This window comes from Mobula hypostoma, chromosome 4, assembly GCF_963921235.1.
Source record: "Mobula hypostoma chromosome 4, sMobHyp1.1, whole genome shotgun sequence".
In the NCBI taxonomy this organism is placed as follows: domain Eukaryota; kingdom Metazoa; phylum Chordata; class Chondrichthyes; order Myliobatiformes; family Myliobatidae; genus Mobula; species Mobula hypostoma.
This window is the reverse complement of record NC_086100.1, coordinates 197602019-197613273: the sequence shown is the minus strand read 5'-3', so window position 1 is coordinate 197613273 and position 11255 is coordinate 197602019. Positions and strand designations below refer to the sequence as shown.

The window sequence follows — 11255 nt, the reverse complement described above, 5'->3', positions numbered from 1 at the left end:
TGTGGGACACCACTAGTCACAATCCTCCAATCTGAATGTACTCCCTCCACCACCACCCTCTGCCTTCTGCAGGCAAGCCAATTCTGAATCCACCTGGCCAAAGTTCCCTGGATCCCATGCCTTCTGACTTTCTGAATAAGCCCACTGTGTGGAACCTTGTCAAATGCCTTACTAAAATCCATATAGATCACATCCACTGCACTACCCTCATCTATATGCCTGGTCACCTCCTCAAAGAACTCTATCAGGCTTGTTAGACATGATCTGCCCTTCACAAAACCATGTTGACTGTCCCTGATCAGACCATGATTCTCTAAATGCCTATAGATCCTATCTCTAAGAATCTTTTCCAACAGCTTTCCCACCACAGATGTAAGGCTCACTGGTCTATAATTACCCGGATTATCCCTACTACCTTTTTTGAACAAGGGGCCAACATTTGCCTCCCTCCAATCCTCCTGTACCATTTCCGTGGACAACGAGGACATAAAGATCCTAGCCAGAGGCTCAGCAATCTGTTCCCTCACCTCGTGCAGCAGCCTGGGGAATATTCCGTCAGGCCCCGGGGACTTATCTGTCCTAATGTATTTTAACAACTCCAACACCTCCTCTCCCTTAATATCAACATACTCCAGAAAATCAACTTCTCTCATATTGTCCACACCATCATCAAGTTCCCTCTCATTGGTGAATACCGAAGAGAAGTATTCATTGAGGACCTCACTCACTTCCACAGCCTCCAGGCACATCTTCCCACCTTTATCTCAAATCGGTCCTACCTTCACTCCTGTCATCCTTTTGTTCTTCATATAATTGAAGAATGCCTTGCAGTTTTCCTTTACCCTACTCGCCAAGGCCTTCTCATGCCCCCTTCTTGCTCTTCTCAGCCCCTTCTTAAGCTCCTTTCTTGCTTCCCTATATTCCTCAATAGACCGATCTGATCCTTGCTTCCTAAACCTCATGTATGCTGCCTTCTTCCACCTGACTAGATTTTCCACCTCACTTGTCACCCATGGTTCCTTCACCCTACCATTCTTTATCTTCCTCACTGGGACAAATTTATCCCTAACCTCCTGCAAGAGATCTCTAAACATCGACCACATATCCATAGTACATTTCCCTGCAAAAACATCATCCCAATTCACACCCGCAAGTTCTAGCCTTATAGCCTCATAATTTGCCTTTCCCCAATTAAAAATTTTCCTGTCCTCTCTGATTCTATCCTTTTCCATGATAATGCTAAAGGCCAGGGAGCGGTGGTCACTCTCCCCCAGATGCTCACCCACTGAGAGATCTGTGACCTGATCCGGTTTGTTACCTGATACTAGATCTATTGTGGCATTCCCCCAAGTCGGCCTGTCCACATACTGTGACAAGAATCCGTCCTTGACACACTTAACAAACTCTGCCCCGTCCAAACCCTTGGAACTAATCAGGTGCCAATCAATATTAGGGAGGTTAAAGTCACCCATGATAACAACTCTGTTATCCTTGCACCTTTCCAAAATCTGCCTCCCAATCTGCTCCTCGGTATCTCTGCTGCTACCAGGGGGCCTATAGAATACTCGCAGTAGAGTAACTGCTCCCTTCCTGTTCCTGACTTCCACCCATACTGACTCAAAAGAGGATCCTGCTACATTACCCACTCTTTCTGTAGCTGTAATAGTATCCCTGACCAATAACACCACCTCTCCTCCCCTTTCCCCCCTCTCTATCCCTTTTAAAGCACTGAAATCCAGGAATATTGAGAATCCATTCCTGCCCTGGTGCCAGCCAAGTCTCTGTAATGGCCACTACATCATAATTCCATGTATGTATCCAAGCTCTCAGTTCATCACCTTTGTTCCTGATGCTTCTTGCATTGAAGTACACGCACTTTAGCCCTTCTACCTTACTATCTTTACACCCTTTATTCTGCTTCTCTTTCCTCAAAGCCTCTCTGCATGTTAGATCTGGCTTTACTCCATACACTTCTTTCACTGCTCTATCACCCCGGGTCCCATCCCCCTTGCAAATTAGTTTAAACCCTCCTAAACCATGCTAGCAAACCTACCTGCAAGGATATTGCTCCCCCTCGAGTTCAGGTGCAACCCATCCAATCTGTGCAGGTCCCACCTTCCCCAAAAGAGATCCCAATGATCCAAAAATCTAAAACCCTGCTCCCTGCACCAACTCCTCAGCCACGCATTCAACTGCCATCTCTTCCAATTCTTACCATCACTGTCACGTAGCACTGGCAGCAATCCTGAGAACACCACCCCTGAGGTTCTGTTCTTCAGCCTTCTGCCTAGTTCCCAAAACTCACACTTCAGGACCTCATCCCTCTTCCTGCCTATGTTGTTGGTCCAAACATGTATCGCGACTTCTACTTTCCCTCTTGTACCAGGATGTCGTGCACCCGGTCAGAGACATCCCGGACCCTGGCACCCAGGAGGCAACAGGGTATAAGGGTATTAAGGAGTATAAGGGTATAAGGAGAAGTTGGACAAACATTGGTTGTTTTCTCTGGAACGGCAGAGGTTTAAGGGAGATCTGATAGAAGTTTATGTAACTATGCAAGGCATCAATAGAGTTGAGAGCAGGATCTTTTCCCCAGGATTGGGTGTAGATCTTATTAGAGGGATGCTTTGCCTTCCCTTGCGCCCTTAAGTCCTGGTGGAGTTTTCGGGAGGCCGTCAGGTCAAGCTTTGCACCAGTCTGTTCCAAAAAAGTAGAAGGATAGGAGCAAACAATTTGGGAAAACATTTAATTGGGTAGGGGGAAATATGATGCCCCCAAGTCAGGAACCTGGGAGCAGATGTTCTCAGTGAAATGCATGGCGTTCTGCATAGGTATGTTCCATTGAAGTGGCAAAAGGATAGTAGGGTAAAAGAACCATGGTGTGCAAAGGATGTAGAAAATCTGGTTATGAAAAAAAGAAAAGTTTATGAAAGGTTCAAGAAACTAGATACTGTTGGAGCTCTAGAAAATAACAAGGTTGCCAGGAAGGAGCTTGAGAATGAAATTAGGAGAGCTAGAAGGGACCATAAGAAGGCCTTGGTGCCTAATAAGGAAAACCCCATGTCACAGTCCAGTCCGTTGACTCCTCATTTCAGTTAATTTCCTTTTCCCCGTGTTCTACGGGGCTCCTTGATTAGGGCACCTGATTTTCGTCTGAACCAGATGAAAACTCTGGTTTACGTTTACTCAGTGCTGGTCCGTCTCCTGAGCTGTGCAGCAACGCACGTTCTGGGCCGCCGAGAATAGTGGACTCTAAGTTGCTTCGGTGCCTGGGGTCGCTTTGTGAATTCTGTCATTTTCGTGTCCAGCTGAGTTTAGCCAGCTGTTTGCCGCTGCTCTGAGCCAAGATACGAATTGTCTGTCATTGTTGGGTTTTGTCGTCACGTGTCCAGCTGAGGAACCCAGGCCGTTTGCCGCTACTGTGAGCCAAAACACTAATTGACTGTTGTTTGAGTTTGTCGTCTCATGTCCAGCTGAGTGTTGCTGGCCGTTTACTGCTATTCCAAGCCAAGATACGAATTGTCTGTCTTTGTTTGGTTTTGTTGTCCCATGTCCAAGTTCAAGTCCCAGCTCCATGTCCAAGTTCGAGCCCCGGCTTCGCGTCCGTGTCCAACTCTGAGCCCCGGCTCCGCGTCTGAGTCCAAATCCAGGTTCTGCGTCCGAGTCCGAGTCCAGGCTCCTCCAGTTTGTTGTCCAACGTTCACATCCATGTAAGCACCTAACCTCGCTCTCTGGCCTCCCTGGCAACTATTAATAAACACACTTCTGTTAGTGCTACCCCCTGTGTCTGTGTCCTGCCCTTGGGTCCACCCCCAACGCCCCATTGTAACACCCCAAGGCATTCTGCAAGTATGTGAAGAGCAAGAGGATAAGATGTGAGAGAATAGGACCAATCAAGTGTGACAGTGGAAAAGTGTGCGTGGAACTGGCGGAGATAGCAGAGGTACTTAATGAATACTTTGCTTCAGTATTCACTACAGAAAAGGATCTTGGCGATTGTAGTGATGTCTTACAGTGGACTGAAAAGCTTGAGCATGTAGCTAATAAGGAAGAGGATGTGCTGGAGCTTTTGGAAACCATCAAGTTGGATAAGTCACCGGGACCAGACGGGATGTACCCCAGGCTTCTGTGGGAGGCGAGGGAGGAGATTGCTGAGCCTCTGGCAATGATCTTTGCATCATCAATGAGGACGGGAGAGGTTCTGGAGGATTGGAGGGTTGCATATCTTTTTTCCCTTATTCAAGAAAGGGAGTAGAGATAGCCCAGGAAATTATAGACCAGTGAGTCTCACCTCAGTGGTTGGTAAGTTGATGGAGAAGATCCTGAGAGGCAGGATTTATGAACATTTGGAGAGTCATAATATGATTAGCAATAGTCAGCATGGCTTTGTCAAAGGCAGGTCGTGCCTTACGAGCCTGATTGACTTTTTTGAGGATGTGACTAAACACATTGATGAAGGTAGAGCAGTAGATGTAGTGTATATGGATTTCAGCAAGGCATTAGATAAGGTACCTCATGCAAGGCTTATTGAGAAAGTAAGGAGGCATGGGATCCAAGGGGACATTGCTTTGTGGATCCAGAACTGGCTTGCCCACAGAAGGCAAAAGGTGGTTGTAGACAGGTCATATTCTGCATGGAGGTCGGTGACCAGTGATGTGCCTCAGGGATCTGTTCTGGGACCCCTACTCTTCATGATTTTTATAAATGACCTGGATGAGGAAGTGAAAGGAAGGTTAGTAAATTTGCTGATGACACAAAGGTTGGAGGTGTTGTGGATAGTGTGGAGGGCTGTCAGAGGTTACAGCGGGACCTTCATATGATGCAAAACTGGGCTGAGAAGTGACAGATGGAGTTCAACCCAGATGAGTGTGAGGTGGTTCATTTTGGTAGGTCAAATATGATGGCAGAATATAGTATTAATGGTAAGACTCCTGGTAGTGTAGAGGATCAGAGGGAGCTTGGGGTCCAAGTCCATAGGACACTCAAAACTGCTACGCATGTCGACTCTGTGGTTAAGAAGGCCTTCATCAATCATGGGGTTGAGTTTAAGAGCTGAGAGGTAATGTTGCAGCTATATAGGACCCTGGTCAGACCCCACTTGGAGTACTGTGCTCAGTTCTGGTTGCCTCACTACAGGAAGGATGTGGAAACCATAGAAAGGGTGCAGAGGAGATTTACAACGATGTTGCCTGGATTGGGGAGCATGCCTTATGAGAATAGGTTGAGTGAATTCGGCCTTTTTTCCTCGGAGCGACAGAGGATGAGAGGTGACCTGATAGAGGTGTATAAAATAATGAAAGGCATTGATCGCGTGGATAGTCAGAGGCTTTTTCCCAGGGCTGAAATGGCTAGCACAAGAGGGCATAGTTTTAAGGTGCTTGGAAGTAGGTAGAGAGGAGATGTCAGAGGTTGTTACACGGAGAATAGTGAGTGCGTGGAATGGGCTGCTAGTGACGGTGGTGGAGGCGGATACGATAGGGTCTTTTAAGAGACTCCCAGATAGGTACAGGGAGCTTAGAAAAACAGAGCGCTATGGGTAACCCTAGGTAATTTCTCAGGTAAGGACATGTTTGGCACAGCTTTGTGGGCCGAAGGGTCTGTATTGTGCTGCAAGTTTTCTATGTTTCTATGTTTCTAAGATAATGAATCTCAGGGTTGTATATTGTGACACATATGTACTTGATAATAAATTTACTGTGAACTTTGAACTTTTGGCACATTCATATGTTTTGAGTACAGAAGATGGGTTGTTATGTTGAAGTTGTATAAGATGTTGGTGAGGCCTGATTTGGAATACTGTGTGCAGTTGTGGTCACCTACATATAGGAAAGATGCAAATAAGACTGCAAGCACAGAGAAAACTTACAAGTATGTTACCCAGACTTGAGAACCTGAATTCAAGGGAGAAGTTGAACAGGTTACGATCTTATTCCCTGGAGTGTAGGGGAATGAGGGGACATTTGATAGAGGTATACAAAATCATGAGGGGCATAGATAGGATAAATGCAAACAAGCATTTTTCTACTGAGGTTGGGTATTACAAAAACCAGAGTCCATGGGTTAGGCTGAAAGGTGAAACGTTTAAGGGGAACATAATAAAGAACCGCTTGAGCTGCCAGCAGAACTGCGGGATGTGGTTGAGTTTTAACATTCAAGAGATGATTGGACAAACACATGGATGGGAGGGGTATGGAGGGCTATTATCCGGTGAGGATTGCTATACTAGGCATACTAATAGTTCAGCATGGAGAGGTTGTAAACTGGATTTCTCAGACTGGAGGCCTGTAACTAGTGGTGTGCCTCAGGGATCTGTGCTGGGGCCATTGTTGTTTGTTGTCTATATCAGTGATCTAGATGATAATGTGGTAAATCGGATCAGCAAGTTTGCTGATTACACTAAGATTGGAGGCGCTGAGAACAGCGAGGAAGGCTTTCAAAGCTTGCAGAGGGATCTGGACCAACTGGAAAAATGGGCCAGACAATGGCCGATGGAATTTAATGCAGACAAGTGTGAGGTGTTGCATTTTGGAAGGACAAATCAAGGTAGGACATACACAATAAATGGTAGGGCACTGAGGAGTGTGGAGGAACAAAGGGATATGGAAGTTCAGATACATAATTCCCTGAAAGTGGCATCACAGGTAGACAGGTTGTAAAGAAGGCTTTTGGCATCCTGGCATTCATAAATCAAAGTACTGAGTATAGGAGTTGGGATGTTATGGTGAGGTTGTATAAAACATTGGTGAGGCCAAATTTGGAGTATTGTGTGCAGTTCTGGTCACCTAACTGTAGGAAGGATATCAGTAAGATTGAAAGAGTGCAGAGAAGATTTACTAGGATGTTGCCAGGTCTTCAGGAGTTGAGTTACAGGGAAAGATTGAACAGGTTAGGACTTTATTCCTTGGAGCGTAGAAGAATGAGGGGAGATTTGATAGAGGTTTACAAAATCATGAGGGGTATGGACAGAGTAAATGTGAGTAGGCTCTTTCCACTTAGATTAGGAGGAATAAATACGAGAGGACATGGCTTTAGGGTGAAAGGGGAAAGGTTAGGGGGAACATTAGGGGGAACTTCTTCACTCAGGGAGTGGTGGGAGTGTGGAACGTGCTACCATCTGACGTGGTAAAAGCGGTCTCACTCTTAAGTTTTAAGAATAAATTGGATAGATCCATGGATGGGAGCAGTCTGGAGGGTTATGGACTGGGTGCAAGTCAATGGGACTAGTGGAATAAAGTTTTGGCACAGACTAGAAGGGCCGAATGGCCTGTTTTCTGTGCTGTAGTGTTCTATGGTTCTATGACTAAATGGGCCAAAAGGCGACTTTCTGTGCTGTGGTGCTTCGTGGGTGATGGGGTGGAGATACGCCTGTACCAAAGGAGGTGCAAGCTGCTCCTTCCCTCTGCTAACTCGTCGGTCTCCGTTGGGCAAGGTGTAGCACCTGCTTAACCTCCCCCCCCCCTCAAAATCACGGTCACGTGAAGCCACGGGAGCAGGTGGTGGATGGTCTTACCAGCAGCCGGTGCATATCGTAAGTCCTGGTTATGTGACCACTGATATCAGGGCAGACAATCTCTGAAGAGTATTGATAATGTTTGGGGTCACCCGTGTTGTAAAGACACTGCCTAGAAGAAGGCAATTGCAAACTACTTCCGTAGAAACAATTGTCAAGAACAACCCTGATCAAGGACTATGCTCCCAAGTCACACGACAAGGCACATAATGATTAACTCATGACTCTTGAAAGTTGTGATCCGATGGGTTTCGACTGGCGGGAGACTGGGTCTCTGGGCCCCAAAGTGTTTGGGGTTGATGCCTTTGGGTAGGAGTCTCCGCCCAGTGTGTGTTGCCTGCACCGTTCGTTGAGGCGGCGAGAGGGGAACTGAGTCCATTAACACTTCAATCAGCTCGTTGGTTGGTTTTGTTCCGAGGTGAAGTTACTGTCCGGGCTCTGGGATGCAGTACCGCGGCCCCTGGCCCCCCGAGTTCTCCTTGTTCGCCCCCAACCCCGTCCACCCCACGCCGTTTTACATCGAGGATATACTGGGACGGGAACGCGCCAGCTCACCGCACCTCGCCGCTCTCCCCACCGTCCTGCCGCCTTTCCTTCCCCTGGCACCCGGCTATAGAAGCGGGTTGTATCAGGACGTCAGTCCCGGTCTGGCCCCGCACTTGTACAGGACTTCTCTCCTCCCCAGCAGCCCGGCTTCGGGAGAACTCGGGCATCAACTCTACAGACCGCTGGCTGAAGGTAAAGCGCACTGACCGGGAGGGAGGGGGGAGAAAGTGCCGGGCGGAGGGAGGATGAGAGTGAGGAGCGAGAGAGGAGGTAGGAGCTGGAGGGAGAGAGAAGGAGGGAGGGAATGGCGAGAGAGGGAGGGAGGGAAAGAGGGGAGTGGCGAGAGTGGGAAAGGAGGGAGGAGGGGGGAAAGAGATGGAGAGACAGAGCGAGGGAGAGAGAAGTAGAGTGAGAGAGAGCGAGATGGTGGGAGGGAGAGGGGGAGATATATATTGGGAGGGGAAAAGAGAAGGGCTGAGAGGGAGAAGGCGGGGAAAGGAGAAGGAGAAAGAAAGGAATTGTAGGAGGAGAGAAAGAGGAACCAAAAGAGATTGGAGAGGGGGCAGGGAGCGAGGGGCAGTAGTTAAAAGAGGAGAGAGAAAAGACTAGAGGGGGAGGGAGGGAAACACGAAAGAGGGAGGGAGGACAGAGAGAATGGAGAATATAGGAGTGGGAGGGGAAGATAGTGAAGAGGGAGGGAGCGTGGAAGGGAGAGTAAAATGATGGAGAGAAAGAATGGAAGGAAAGGGAAAGCGGGTGATAGGAGAATGGAGAGAGCGGTGAGAGATGTTCAGAAAGAGGAGCGAGAGGGGAGTGGAGAAATGAAGAAAATGCAAGAAGATGTGGAATAGAGTAAGCAGAGGAAACGAAAAGGCAAGTAATGACAACAATAAGGAAAAGGAATTAGTCATGGGAGCGTTAAACAGAACGGCACGGGGACTCGGGAGAGAGGGAGGGAGAACCACAAACAATGAAACGGTGGCGCGGGAATGACCGTAAAACCAATAACTTGCGCTTAGAATGAGTGAGTGAGAGAGAAAAATACAGATAAAGAGACAGAAAGAGCGTGGGAGAGAGGAACAGAGACACAGTGAGGGAGAGAAAGAGCGAGGGAGAGAGAGGGGGGACAGGGACACACACGCAGGGAGAGGGAGTGACAGAGAGAGATGCAGATAGACACATACACAAAGAGATAGAGGAAGAGGCACAGAGAGGTAGAAAGAGAATCACAGAAAGGAGAGAGAGATACAGAAAGAAACACACACAAAGAGAAAGAGTGAATGAGAGAGAGAGGCAGACAAAGAGAGACACAGAATCACAGAGAGAGAGAGGGAGAGAGGAAGAGAGAGAAAGAGAGACAGACACAGAGTGAATCAGAGGGAGAGAGAGAGTGAGTACAGAGCAGATTTACTAGAATGTTACCTGGGTTTCATCTCCTAAGCTACAGAGAAAGGTTGAACAAGTTGGGTTTTTATTCTTTGGAGCGTAGAAGGTTGAGGGGGGACTTGATAGAGGTTTTTTAAATTATGAGGGGGATAGATAGAGTTGACGTGGATAGGCTTTTTCCATTGAGAGTGGGGGAGATTCAAACAAGAGGACATGAGTTGAGAGTTAGGGGACAAAAGTTTAGGGGTAACATGAGGGGGAACTTCTTTACTCAGAGAGTGGTAGCTGTGTGGAACGAGCTTCCAGCAGAAGTGGTTGAGGCAGGTTCGATGTTGTCATTTAAAGTAAAATTGGATAGCTATATGGACAGGAAAGCAATGGAAGGTTATGGGCTGAGTGCAGGTCGGTGGGACTCGGTGAGAGTAAGAGTTCGGCACAGACTGGAAGGGCCAAGATGGCCTGTTTCCGTGCTGTAATGGTTATATGGTTATATGAGCGATGGAGGGAGAATAAGGGTGAGAGAGCGGGTAAGAGAAGTTGTGTGTGTGTGAGAGAGACAGAATCCTCGATAGGAGTAGGCTCGTGAGGAAGTGGGCATGGAGGCAAGAAACTCCCTCGTTAGCTCTGCCTGGAAATCCGTGTGTGAATGACAGTTGCAGCGAGAAAGTGTGGGTGTCGAAGATTCGGGACTTGTGCGTTGCTTACAAAATGATCGAATAATAACGTGTGAGGGGCCCGCGAATGTTCAGTGTGGGGGTTCTGCTTTCTGCGAGATGTCAAACGTGTCAACTCACCCTTGAGTTCTGCCTTGGAAAGAGCAAGTGCCTCTGTCTACCACTGACGGGCTCCCGCCTCGCCCTCCTGTACTTACTTCCCTCACAGCAGGTCTCCCCTCTCCCCTTAGAGTTAATGTACACACGGTTCTCATTCGCTCCGCTATTCCTGAACTTTTCAACCTGGTTCTGATTCTGAATGTAAAACCCCAGTGAGATGCGAGAGGGTTGCAGAGAGGGACCATGGAGCGGGAGTTCCCAGCATACTTCACTACCATTGGTCTGGATAATGGAATCGCCAAATTACCATAGTCACATAACACAGAAGTCAAAGTTCAAAGGAAACTTATAATTCACACACACACACACACACACACACACACACACAGTGCCTGCTTCATTAGGTGCGCCTCTACACCTGCTCCCTAATGCAAATATCTAATCAGCCAATCATCTGGCAGCAACTCAATGCATAAAAGCATGCAGACATGGTCAAGTGGTTCAGCTGTTGTTCAGACCAAGCATCAGAATGGCAAAGAAATGTGATCTAAGTGATTTTGACTGTGGAATGATTGTTGGTGCCGTACAGGGCGCTTTGAGTATCTCAGAAGCTGCTGATTCAAGAGTCTACAGAAAATTCCGTGGGAAACCAAATAAAAAATCCAGTGAGTGGCAGTTCTGATGGTGAAGATGCCTTGTTAATGAGAGAGAGAGGTCAGGGGAGAATGGCCAGACTGGTTCAAGCTGTCCGGAAGGTGACAGTAACTCAAATAAACATGTTACAGCAGTGGTGTGCAGAGGAGCATCTCTGAATTCACAACGCATCGAACCTTGAAGTGGATGGGCCACAGCAGCAGAAAAGCACGAACACACACTCAGGGGCCACATCGCTACCCACAGGAGGTGTCTAACGAAGTGGCCATTGAGTGTACGTTAACAACTTGAAAGATACTTGGACTGCTACAAGGACAGGAGAGGTTCACAGGGCCAGGACACAGAACATAGACCAGTACAGCACAGCACAAGCACAGGAACAGGCC

General features: G+C 47.7%; 1 protein-coding gene across 2 annotated transcripts in view; it reads left to right on the top strand.

The window, feature by feature from the left end:
- The first annotated feature begins 7711 nt into the window (after positions 1 to 7711).
- The window catches only part of LOC134345858 (sepiapterin reductase-like), a 73337-nt gene continuing 69793 nt past the window's right edge, over positions 7712 to 11255 (top strand). The window contains exon 1 of one of the 2 annotated variants that reach the window (XM_063047172.1): positions 7712 to 8248. In XM_063047172.1, the coding sequence (XP_062903242.1) occupies positions 7954 to 8248 (295 nt within the window). In that variant the 5' untranslated portion in view covers positions 7712 to 7953. The remainder of the gene's footprint in view (positions 8249 to 11255) is intronic. The other variant, XM_063047174.1, reaches the window with a different exon arrangement.